The sequence below is a fragment of the Pinus tabuliformis genome, chromosome 6 (genome assembly GCF_031772625.1).
Source record: "Pinus tabuliformis cultivar Carrire ecotype Pingquan chromosome 6, CPIR1, whole genome shotgun sequence".
Classification (NCBI taxonomy): domain Eukaryota; kingdom Viridiplantae; phylum Streptophyta; class Pinopsida; order Pinales; family Pinaceae; genus Pinus; species Pinus tabuliformis.
The window spans coordinates 68391047-68404732 of NC_142292.1; the positions used below are offsets into that span (position 1 = coordinate 68391047).

The 13686-nt window shown below is 34.1% G+C and overlaps 1 protein-coding gene across 1 annotated transcript; it reads left to right on the top strand.

Annotated features, from left to right (window-relative positions):
* The first annotated feature begins 406 nt into the window (after positions 1-406).
* On the top strand, positions 407-1738 carry LOC149257270 (germin-like protein 1-3). Its single transcript, XM_089369508.1, has 2 exons — positions 407-632; positions 823-1738. Exons 1-2 carry the CDS (start codon positions 512-514, stop codon positions 1359-1361), a joined length of 660 nt encoding a protein of 219 aa, XP_089225634.1. The 5' UTR covers positions 407-511; the 3' UTR covers positions 1362-1738.
* Positions 1739-13686: the final 11948 nt, after the last annotated feature.

Consider the following 13686-nt stretch of genomic DNA (forward strand, 5'->3'; position numbering starts at 1 on the left):
TCAAAGTTTATATATTTAAAAAAATATTTCCAAATGGAAAAGGAGGTGTGTTGTGCAATACTATTCTGTTTAACCAATAAAAGAAAAACAGAATGTTTCTGCTACGAGTAGACAGACTGACCAAGTCTGCATGAAGAAACCCGAAATTGTTGACAGCTTCGTTGAGATACTTAAATCTAAAACATATCCCTTCTTCCCTTGGTTGAGACGCAGCCAGATCCAATAAGGACAGGGTCATATGTGGCGGACGTAGCCAATGACTATGACTGCGTCTTTCTCAATTTTAATTTGGAAACACGCAACCGCGTCCAAGTACAAAGAAGGAGTCCATCAAGCAAGCAAATTTAACTCAAGAACTTGGCGTTGGCGGCGTTGCTGTTATAAAAAGGAAGAATGCTCTTCATATTTCACCAAACTCAATCTATCATCTAAGGATCAGATCAGATCAGAGGGAGCATCTACTCGAATCGAATCGAAGAATAGTAGTCAGTCAGTTGCCTGCAGTCCAGTCATGAAATCCTTTCTAGCGCTAGCGCTTGTAGTACTAGTGGCGCATAATATTGTTAATATTGTGCGTGCAGGTGATGCAGATCCTTTACAAGACGTTTGTGTGGCTGACACGAAGAGTGGAGGTATGTAAGACTTTGAGTTTGAGGCCGTGATCATGTGTTTGCTTATCAGGGTTTCGTTTCGTTTCATGCGATGTGAATAATAATATAATCTGATCATATATATGTTTATTAGGTTTTCGATTCGTTTCATGCGATGTGAATAATAATATAATCTGATCATATATATATGTTTATTTGACTGTAATTGCAGTTAATGTGAACGGGTTCCCGTGTAAGGATGCAAGCATGGTTACCGCAAATGACTTCATGTTCAGGGGCTTAAATGTTGCAGGGGATACAAGTAACATGATGGGATCCAACGTCACTGCAGCCAATGTAATGCAGATACCAGGCTTAAACACCTTGGGAATCTCCATGGCTCGGATTGATTTCGCTGCTCCTCTCGGCCTTAATCCCCCTCACACTCATCCGCGGGCCACAGAAATCTTGGTGGTCATCGAGGGTACTCTCTCAGTCGGCTTTATCACCACTGCCAATAAATTGTTCAGCAAAACGCTTGAGAAGGGAGACGTGTTCGTGTTCCCCAAAGGTCTGGTGCACTTCCAACAGAACGTGGGCTATGGCAACGCAGTGGCCATCGCTGCACTGAGCAGCCAGCTTCCAGGAACCCAGCAGGTCGCCCAATCCTTGTTTGGAGCCTCTCCCCCGGTTGATGCCTCCCTTCTGGCCAAAGCTTTCAAGATCGATGCCTCCCTCGTGCAACTTCTCCAAAGGAAATTCTTGGGTTGATGCCCACTCATCTAATTCAATCATTCATTCATGCCAGGAGTCACCAGTCATTCGTCGGCTGTTATGCGACCAAACAAACAAATCAATAAAACCTCTCTTTCCCTCACGTACGTGTACACTCGTGACTCCTCTATATGCAATAAAGGAAAATTTTACATCAATATGGGTGTTTGAGAGTTTTATGTTATAATCATTTACACCTTTCTGTTTCTGTTTAATGGACACGACACTGCCTAATAGCTTATCGGTTGAATTGATGGAGCGCTGCACGATGCATCTCATCTGATGCAAACAAAATAAAAGTATTTGTCTTTTAATTGTGATGCAAACAAAAGAAAAGTATTTGACTTTGAATTAAAGACGGGATATAAAGAAACACTCTTATCATTTAATCCGTACTGGTGTCCTTTTTGGTAATGTGAAATTTCTGTGTTGCGATCGTTTACTCTTTGACACAACATACCCTAATATCTCCGCTCAATACATCGACCACGGCATCATCATGCCTCTCTTCCAAACAAAACAAATATATGGCTGAGGTGAAAAAAATACACTCACTGCATTATAAAGACTAAATGAATGACTGATTAAATTTAGTTTTTTCCTCTGGTGACACTACTTTAAATTTAGATTTTGTGTCTGGCGGACATGATTTCAATTTAGGTTTTGCTTCGGGCGGACGAGATAAATCGTTTTAAATTTGATTTCAAAATATTTTCTTAAATTGATTTTTAATGACTTTTGGATTTTGGATTTTGTATTTGAATGGCAAAATTAAATTTCCATTTTTTTTTTTTAAATTTTGTATTTGAATTTGAAATAATAAAAAAAATCGAAATTTCAGTTCTGTATTTGAAATGCTAAAAAGTTGTATGAATTCCTTTTAAAATAAATAAATAGTAACATACTATTTTTAACCACATAAAAATACATATAAACATTACTATATTATTTGACTTTCTAAGTGTTAGATTTTGTATTTGAATTTGAAATGAAAAAAGAGATATGAATTTCAATAGAATAACAACTCAAATGTTGCCTATTTTTTTTTTTGTTTTAATCGAGAGCCGAATTATAAACAGGTGGATGGATACCCCCAATTTCTGAAATATAACACAAAATTTATATAGACCATCCACATGAATAAGAGTTTATTGCAATTAAATATAAACAGGAGGACGGATACTCCCCCAATTTCTGAAATATAACACAAAATTTATATAGGCCATCCATATGAATAAGAATCTCTACTGAGGGAACAACTTATGCAATCTAGACCATTCTACCTTGTAGGTAGTTATGGGCACATTGTATTTATTAACATATATGCCAAACAAATATAAAGAAATCCCAAATATTTACCTCCTCTTTTAGAGTTAAAAATATAATTTAAAATTTAATGTAAGTTTTACATTAAATTTTAAGCAAATTGTATTACTATTAAATAAATAAATCTTAAAACTATATTTTACGTTAAAAATTTACACTTGGGAATATTTCAGAAATTGGGTTTTACATTTTGTATATTTTTAGTAAATAGATTTTTTTTCTACCAATACATTAATACTGATTTTTAATGAAAAACAAATATTACAAATACATTGACACTTTAAAAATTACTAATTAATATTAACAACACTCATGTGAATAATAATAATAATAATAATTTTAATTACATTATTAATGCATCACTACTATTATTATCAATGTTAACAATAATAATATTTTTTTGTAGAATAACATTAATATTACAAATAACATTTAAGTAGTGATGTTAACATAAGGAAGACTACTATTATTAACATTGAAATTATTAACTTGAACATTAACATTATTAATATAAATATTATTAACCTTAATATTGATAAATAACATTAGTAATATTTCAATTCTAGTCATTAATAAGGATGATGGTAATGTTTTAGATGTTTTTTTTTTTCTTAGCTAAGACTAACCTAAGTACCCACGGGGGATTTGAACCGGTGACATATCACAAGGAGTGCCTTAACAACGCACCCATTCACCGTCAATCCAAAGCCCCGTGGGCGTAATGTTTTAGATGTTAACAATATTAATAGAAAAAATATTTACATTAATATTATTCACAATATTATTATTAACATCATTAATACATTATTAATAATATCAATAGAATACAATTCAACCAAATTGAAGAGACATAAAGTCAAAAGTCTTCCACAATGTGTGAGGCTTGCATGCCCAGGTGGTTTCCTTAAGCACCCAAAAAGCCGAGCAAAAGCAAAAACTCTCCACTCAAGGAATAGTTTTGAGCAAATATTGATGGGTAGTTAAGCTTGAAAGGCGTCAAATCTATGCCAAATTAGTTTCCTCATGCGATTGTGAAACGAAAAGGTTCCAATGAGATTGTAGCGCGGGTACTAACATTCCGGATCGTTGCATTTCCTCCGGAAGACCTAAAGTAGCAAACCCATGAGTTAACATAGCACTTGGCGCGGTGATTGCACCTAACCACCGATCATCTCGACTCCGTACTTCTAGAAGTATATGGAACACGGATGAACTCCAGGAAAGGAACATGAATGATTCATACAAATTACTCAACGGTAAATGTCCTGAATAAAGCCAACGATTAATTAATAATCCCGTTGTACAAAGAAAAGTAACTATCATGCCCTTTCCTCCCGAACTACTTAGTCCTTCAATTCGATAAACTAAGGTTCCCCAATAAATGAGAGTGACAACCAAAATGAGAGAAAAAGAGATGTGAGCCAATATATGTTCTAAAGTTATGAATATCATAATAAACTCATTTATTCGTTTTATTCCCGAATGAGATCTATGATGGAAAGATAGGATTGATCCATCACAATGAAAATAGATTGAACATATATTGTTACATAGGAAGAAGTGATTGATGAGATCTTCCTGGAAAAATACCGCCACTCGGATTTGAACCGAGATGCTCTCGCACTGCTTCCTAAGAGCAGCGTGTCTACCAATTTCACCATGGCGGCTTCGTAGGGACCATACTAGCTTATTTACACCAGATCGTCAATGTTATGGAACGTGTCTAGCAGAGGGAGTGATCTGTGAATATAATATAAGTCCAAATAAGATCTAAGTTCGGGCATTAACATTTGAATCAATTTTATGTTGGTTGATAGTTATAACGGAGCATGGCGCAGCTTGGTAGCGCGCCATCTTGGGGTGATGGAGGTCGTGGGTTCAGATCCCGCTGTTCCGAAAGAGAATTGGAAATAGTCACATGCGTTATCGTACAAAGAATATATGTAAATTTTCGCTTATTTCGCTTACGATGGGAAGAATCGGAACAGCTAGATTCCAAACAATAAATGGTTATACCATCACTTTATAATTTTTTTGATTGGATGGTTTGATTATATACATATCTAGAACGAAACTATGTTTCTGATCCATGATCTCCCATATGATTATTATTTAGACTTTCCAATTTTAGGGGAGACATCCAAATATATTTATAGCTCCCAATAATATTACATACAGGCTAATATTACCATATATAAGCTGTTAATGAATGAATTGATCCTATTTTGAGCTACTAAGATGTAGAAGGGGGTTTCATCAATAGGATCAAATTGCACTAGATTAGTCAGCTCTTTTTATGTATCTCTGTCACAATGGTTTGGGCATTACGCATTATAAATGGTAGAGATACGAAGAAAGATGATTACTTTTAGTTCTCCTAAAGGATTGAGCACTTCTTTTTATCCAACCATAAAGGAGGGAAAAAATGGGACCCAATAGGGGGATGAATCATTGGGAGGAGCAGAAACAGAAGAAGAATGAATCAAGATATCTGAAACTATAGTAATTATTCGCCATAAAGCAATAACGCGCATCTATTACGAAATGCACGAGCAATTCCATAATGAAATAATATCATCCCCATGCGTGATTCCATAGGTTCTCTTTATTTATAAATAATAATAAATTAATCCTAGTTTTGGATCGGAATGGATGGATTGGGATGTTGATAAGATTATGCTACATTTTCGGTAGCATAATGGTAATGCTGAAGTTCATTCGGGATCCTTAAAAAAAAAAGGATTAACTCTAATCCCTTTCTAGTGGGAAGGCAGAATGGATAGAAGAATGGTTTATAAATTCATCATTTATCCAGATTGGCTGAAGGAAAGTACTGTAGTGGAACTAATTAATGACCGTGTCCTTTTCGTACGACCACCCTTGGGAGTACCCGAATAAAATGATTTTGCATCACTGTTCTCCAGGGTCCTGGAGGGTGGTGTCGTATATTGGCTCGTGTTGTGCTACGGGTCATCCAAATCAATTGCTGTCAATTTTGATTCGGATGATCCAGAGGAATCATCATTGACTATGCAATAAAAACTTTTCGAATGACCGTGGAGATAGATTTAGCTAAAGAAAAAGCTTTTATTGCGGCCCGATATGCTTTTCCCTTCCGAACATTTTTACGAATTTTTTTTTTTGATCTAGAAGTACGCTTTTTTGGAACTGCCATAATTAACAATGGGGTTAATTCATATATTGTGATGTGAAAGACATCTTATGTATTTCATTTATTCATTTCTCTCGTAGATAGATAACTCTGCATATTCTTTATCTAAGTGTATATATTTTTTTTTCATAGATCCATATTGCATTGAAAAGGTTGCAGGGGTAAAGGTGTATATTTTTTTTTCATAGATCCATATTGAATCGTTCCCGTGTGCGTAATTGTGGATATGTTCCATGCATAGCCATCTTGGAGCGTCCTTGTGTACGTGAAAGGAGGAGTACATTTTCAAGAGATTATCATATTGCTTGGAAATTAAGAGAGGAGAATCCCAACACATGTGATACCCCTAGTGCTCTTATTTTGAAAGGCATGACTATTTTTAGATTATTGTGATTATTATTTGAATTTAGTGATTGTGGAAGCAAGGATTGGAATTGATGGATTATGGAATGGAATTTTATATTATGAGTACATGTTTTGTTGGGAATTGTATGGGAAAGAAAACATAAGTAATAGGGACTTTTTTCTATTTTAGAATATTGTCAAGTGGTTAAGTCCACATAGCCTTACCAAATATTTTCCTAAGAAAAATCCGAGGAGAAATTAAGATTAAGAAAATAACATAATTGAAGAGAAATATTATGCTAAATTATTATTCATGAAATATCATAATGAGAGAGAATTATTAAGTTAAGAATTTAGCTAGAGAGAAATGATAAGCTGGATGAAAAGGAAAAGAAAGCACAACTAGAGAGAAAGATTTGCTTTAAAGGCGAAAGGAAAGAATTTTTCCTAATTAAAAAGGAAAGCCTAGCTAATTAAAGGAAAAATATGTTGGGAAGAATTATAAAATACCACTAAGGAATACATACGGGTTTGTTGTTTCAAGAGGCAAGAAATTGACCTCTGGGGGAATTACTGGTAGTAACTCATTGGTTGGGAGGAACATGCTCTCTCCCATAGGTTTCCCAGGAGACTATTCTATTGAATATCTGAGAAGGAGACTATTCTATTGAATTCTAATTGAAATTAAAGGGATATTACATGTCCACCCATGGTCAACATAGTCATCATGGTTGGCCATGGGCAACCATTACCAAACATGGACAATAATGGTGAATAGTGGTAATTTCTTTCAATCATAACTTATCATATTAAAGTATATGTTGAAGTGGGATGTTACATCTTACTATGTGTGACTGCAACCTTACAAAATTTTCTACCCAAAATTGACTATAATCCAACCCTAGATACCCTTATTTGATCTTTGTGAATGCTTAAAATTATATGTTTGATGGTTGTATGAACTACATATCCTCTTCATGTTTGAGGGTTTCTTCAAGGGATCTATAGATCAAGACAAAACACAAATTCCTTATCAAAGAACAGGCCTACAAACTTGTGGCTAGGGTTTCTTCTGCCACTCGTCTTCCTCTAACTAGTGCTATGATACCACTTGTTGGTTTTTAGAATCTGTAAAAACATTTTCAACAAAGAAGTAATGATAGAAAACACTTAAAATTTTATGTGGTAAAACAATGAAAATTTATCAAGAAAATATCCATGAGACAAGGTAAGTCAGCCATGGTTAACCATCATTTTCAACCATGATCAAACATGGAAAGCCATGGTCAGTGGTGGTAAACCATATCAATGATAATCTATCATAGTGAATGGTAAAGTTTTACAAATCATGTTCATCCATGGTCAACATGGTAATCATTGTTGACCATAGTCAGCCATGGTCAACCATTACCAAAGATGGACAATGATTGTCAATAGTGGTAAACCATTTTCAATCATAATCTATCATATTAAAATATATGTTGAAGTGGACTAGCATGATCATCCATAGTCAACTATAGGTTTACCATATTAAACCCTCCTCGACTACAACTTGAACAAATTTACCATAGTCAAGGATAGTCAGCCGTTGTCTACTAATCTTTCCCACACACATTGATCATCAGCTAGCACAACCCCATTAGTAAATTGTGCTTGATATATGCCGATCGACGACATTTTGCACCTTTTATATGCCAATATACGTATGGAAATTATATCGATCGACGTATATCAACCACATTTACTAATGTGCTTGTGATAGTTTCTATTCATTGAAAAGATAAATCACTTTCTGCAAACACTCACACACAATACACAATCAATGTCCTGTAAAACCTAGTCTTGTCTTCTACATTAGTCCCTGAAGGAGGAGTGAGTTACCATATTGACACTTTTGATTATTGATTTTCATAATTTTATAGAAAGCTCCATTGTTTTTGATGCACGAGCATCTTACCTCCAAATCAAAATAACTTTTGAATAGAATAGTCATTTTCATTTACCAAGGCAGTTGGTTCCCTAATTGAGTGTAATTATTTATTTAATTGTGTTTTTGTATGTTTTCTTAAGAAATGTACACAAGTGATGAAAATGAGGAGTATTGTAGCTAGATCTCTCTTTTAGAATATAGATATCGATAATATTTGAGAGAGTTAGATAGAAATGAGGGAAGTTAGATTGTTGAAAGATTTATGGACCTAGGAATCCTAGAATAGGGGTTTTAGGGGAGGATTTTATGGATCTAAACCATAATATAGTTTGGAATCCTTATGTATAAATATGTAGCTAAAATAAGATCATGTGTTTGTGTGGGGAAAGAGAGAGAACGAAGAGGCTTGAGGAGTCAAGTATTGCTTCAAAGGCAACAAAGGGCCATGCAATGAAAATATGGCTACAAGGGCCTATGTAAAGTATTTATGTACATATATTAATAGAAGAAACACTTTGATGCAAATGTTTGACCTGCGTGCTGTGATTCTGGCCATTCTCAAAGTCTTTTTACAATACGAAGTTGATTCTATGTATTATGTTGAATTCAATATATATAGGTTAATTGCAAGTGAATCGAAGATCAGGTGGAATTGCACTAAGTGAAAGTGCCGTCAAAAGTGCGCAGAGGCCAGAGGACTGTTGTTTGAATCTCAGGTCCATCGAAAGTATGAAACATGGGTACTCCTTGGATGAGGAACTAAATTTTGCATCCAATGAGTACTCCCGATTGAAATTTGGGTAAAGCCTTAGGGAGACGAGTTTAAAATACGAGCTAAAAAAGTAGTTTTATTATTTTATTATGTTTTAATATTTTTACTTTTTTACTCCAAAAATGGTGAATCATCCCCCATGGTTGACATCATCATCTTGAATCCTATTTTTTCTTATAAATTCATTTTAGTTGTACATTTTTCTTAGGAGGCCCATTTTAGATCTCAAAATTCCCCTAACGAAAACCTAAAAAGGTTTGAATTCAAAATGTCACGAATTAAGAAAGGAATGATTATGCTAAAAGGACACAATGGAAAATAAGTAAATTAACATAGAATACATTTAAGTTCTATGACAGGCCTCCTAACTAAAGCTACTCCCTATTCCTCTCTAGAATCAAGAATGAAACCATAAGAATGATAATCTCAACTATGGACATATACAGAGGAGCATGATGGCGTATAACAAGATCAATTTGCAGTGTCCGAAAATAAGAGCAAAGGGTCGAGGGAAATTACATGATAGTTAGTGGCGAAGCAAAACTCCTAGAAACCCTTTGAAAATTTAGTAACCAACCTTTTAAAAATGAGACAAAGTATCAGAATGATTCCTCGTTGGTATACAAGCCACAAACCCCTAAATTTCCTCCAAAAAGAAGCATTGTAATAGTTAGAAATTGTAATGGCGAACCAAGAGATCTAAAAACTAAAATTAGTTCAAGTAAAAAAATGAGAATTGTTGTTTACCTCTACCTCTTATGAAAAATTTCTTGTGTGGATGAAAGACTTCTAAACATATGGAAGAGATATCCAAAAAAAAAATGAATATTGGTATCAAGAACACCTGCCATGATAAAAGGTCAGGGTTTGAAACCCTCATTTAGCCTCTACAGAGAAAAAACCACATTCTTAACAAAATAAATGTTAAAAGGTAAATGAACAAGATAGAGCAACTTTACCCTAGTAGTATACCCTTCTTTTAGTCTCAACCATTGGATGTCCTTGGTGCGTCACAACCATAGAACCTAATCAACATGTGATTAAGGGGAGATGACCTAGGGATAATTTGACAAGCAATAAAAATAACGTCGAGGGGGGTGATAACCCAATGTTCCAAGTTCATATGAGTGTATTCATAGGTGTAATGATCAAATAAGAAAATACTGTATAATGTATATCCTTTGCTAGGATAGTGTAAAGGGGTGTGAATACATATATAATACAACTATTGTGACATAACCATAAAGGGTACCAGAACGTATGATTCAAGACATGTAAAACATACATGTATATATTATAAAGTCCATTGCTTTATGATTTACCAAAACCTTATGACTGGAAAGAGTTATTGTCAATGCGGTAATAATGTTAGTAAGAAAGAGAACTATAGTAGTCCTATGAACTTTACCTATGGTTGTTTCTCTAATGGAGGTGTAGATATGGAAACAAACCAAAAAAAATAATGAGACTCGAGGTCTTGATTAGTAAATCACTAGAAAATAATGCTAAGTGTAAAATAACACTTATGAATTCAAAGGAGGAACATGATTGATGTTCGAATTTTATTATGAAGACATATTTCCTAAGGAGAAATTGTTGTTGACACTATATTTAAGTCAATGAATTTTTGTTTTTCTTTTAGATTGAAAATGAGATACATTACAACAAAATCAATTAGAGCAACTGGCCTTATCCAGGCCTTGTGTTACAAAACTTTGTTGTGGAAGTTGATAAGGAAGTAATTTTACTTAGAAAAGTTGTTGGTGAAAAGAATATGCGAAGTTTCATTTTCATTTCTAATTGCATAGTAAATGGAATGTAAATTTTGTGACTTGGGGGGTCATCTCTATAAATTATATAATTAGAAGCCTCAGTTTTGTTGTCATGTGAGATTTGAATCCTAACTGGCAGGAAAATAGTTGAAATCAGTTATGTCCAAGAAGGGGGAAGGAACAAAAAAAAAAAATCCTCCTTTTTGCCATTATTTAGTACAACTATTGGCAGACCAAGAAATTTTCATGAGTGGAGATATATTTCATGAGGTGGAACTGTAAAAAGAGAACTATGGGATATAAAGACAATTTATTTTGAAAAGAGGAGTAGTGGGAGAGACAAACTGTTTTAGAACCCATTGAACTAGCAAGACACTGCTAAAGGGTTCAGGAGGTAGATTTCGAAAGAGATTTCTATGTTCTTTTCGATAAAGAGAGAAGTGGAGCATGTAGGGAACAAACTGGAAAAACTATTTCATGGTTGGGAGGAACGTGGAAGCCCTTAGCATAATTTCGGGAAGCATTTAGGTGAGGATAGAAATGTTATTGATTTTTATGTTGACCAATTTACTTTGGAAATTGGAAGGTTCAATACTAAATTTGAACTATGGGAAAATCCTCATAATGATTATAATTGTAATAGGTAGATACATGTACACGTATTTGTAGTTGCGTGTGTATCTGTCTCCAATCTGTTACAGGTAGCTTGAACACTACAAGTGTAGGTCAAGCTTTACATTTGTCGTAGAGGATGGTAAGAGGTTTAAATAAGAAACTTAGCCTAGAATTTACCTTGAGGGTGTGAATGATTTAAAAGGAAAAGAAAAGAATGTCACCTCAGGTAAAAGCGCTATAAATAAGTCTAATGAATGTCAAAATTATAACCTGAATTTGTTTGCTTAATTCCTTTTGGTCGTAGAATTGAATGTTGATAATATATATATATATATATATATATATAAGGCTCAGTAATTAAGACTAGAAGGATAAGAGACTTGGCTGACGTTAAATGTCCTAGGCCATAACTAGGGAGGATTGCTATTTATTATCCCAGGGACAACAATCCTGAATGTCGAAGAGGTTAGGGCTCAGAGGAGAACTTGGAGAAGTTTCCATGACATAACCCACTAGTGTACATGAAAATAAAAAGATTCTTTGCTATATATTTCATTAAAGTATATAGGAATCATAGCATTGGTAGTATGGGAGTAAATATAATCATATCAAACTTATGGAAAAGAATATGGCATACATGTTTACATAAATGAATGGAGAAATGATAAATGTAAGGGTGCAAAAGCCCTATAAAATAGAAACCCATACTTTAGAAGATAATTTCAAGAAAAACAATCATACAATTGTGCCTTTTATTACGAACAAAATACCAATAAATTTAATCCACATCCACATGGGTGACGATCTTTTTTTATACTCTAACTTATACAAAAGAAAAAAAAAAACCCTGTCAGGTAAAGTTATTTATTAACTTATACAAGGTTTCATAACAATAATATACTATCACCTTCGTGGCATGAGGAGAAAACAAATATAATGTATATAAGAGTTTACAAACATGACCAAGATTGGTAAGTATATATTAACTATAAAATTTACTAATGGAAGCAAAGAATCGTTAAACTCCAATAATGATGAATACAGGTGAAAATATTGTCTACAAAAGTTGGGATTTTTCAAAAAATACATATTTTTATGAATTACATAGCGAGTTTCAGAAATTCATAAAACCATGGCCAACATAAGGCCTTTTCATAAAACCCTAAGCCAAGAAAATTCTAGAAGGGTCTTGGTAACGTCAGTATGAAAACCATAGAAAAGAAATGAAAATTTTGTAAGCACTTGTAATGGTTGTGAAGCATAGGAGAGAAAATATTGTGAAAATCCATTTTAAGAAAAGGCTCAATGAAGATAACCAAAGCCACAACTAACCTACAAGGTGAATACAAATTTGGTTAAAAACGCTAAAATTTTCTCAAGGGATTATTGTAAAAGTAACGTGGTAAACATGTAAGGAAGGTAAACAAGAGGGTTTACCCGACGAGTGACATGAAGTAGTAGTCCAAACCCTGCTCCATAAAATATGAATTATTAGTATCGATGAATATGCTATAATGGTAAACCGTTCTTCCTTTCTAAAGAGAAAAACAAGCTAGGGTTTGAACTTATAGAAATGTTTTTTAGGGAATTTTACCTTGTAAATATTGTATGGCTTGGAGCCGCAACATTGAATCTTGGAAAAGGTGGACACCATAACTTGGAAGCCACATAATGTTGGGATTTCACCTATAATTTTAACCAAAAATGATGATTAACAGAGAAATAAGATTTAACTAACAATTAGTTGCAAGGAGTAAATATGCATAATAATAAAAGTTAAATGAATGCTTTTAGGGTCTATTTCCAACCTAGAGATGTAAAATTTTCCTTGGACCACAAGAAAAACCTTTGATAGAAGCATTTGGGCCAAAGCCAACAAAGAATTACTATGCGAACCATCAATACTAAGGGATAAACCCTAATTACCAAGAGAAAGCTTCCAATTTCATAGCTTGTTTCACAAACAACATACGAGAAAATGAGACGAAGGTGGTGGTTGGGCCATAAGGAGGTAGTTACTTAAGACCAAAACAAAATAAATTCACCATTGATATCAACCCTGAGCAATCTGGACCGTCGAGATTACACACGTTATTGAGCATATTGAGAGGTGGACCATACCACGAACTATATCAAATTCACACGGGTCGAGGGTGGGAAGGCCTCCACGAAATAAAAAATAGCCACGGAGGACTCCACGGAGTCGAGAACCTTGAGAAGCATAAGGGAAAAAATATATCTCTAACCAAGGAATTTAATCATTTTGAACCTTTTTCCCATACATTAATATATATGTCAACTCTACGAAACTTACAGAGATATAGGTTACTCCTCTTTGTAATTTTTTAAATAATATCATACCATAAGGTCAAGAACATGGTTTATATGGA

Coding starts and splice junctions, on each gene's coding strand:
- LOC149257270 (XM_089369508.1), top strand. CDS start 512: ATGAAATCCTTTCTAGCGCTAGCGCTTGTAGTACTAGTGGCGCATAAT. Junction 633..822: donor GGCTGACACGAAGAGTGGAG/GTATGTAAGACT, acceptor CTGTAATTGCAG/TTAATGTGAACGGGTTCCCG.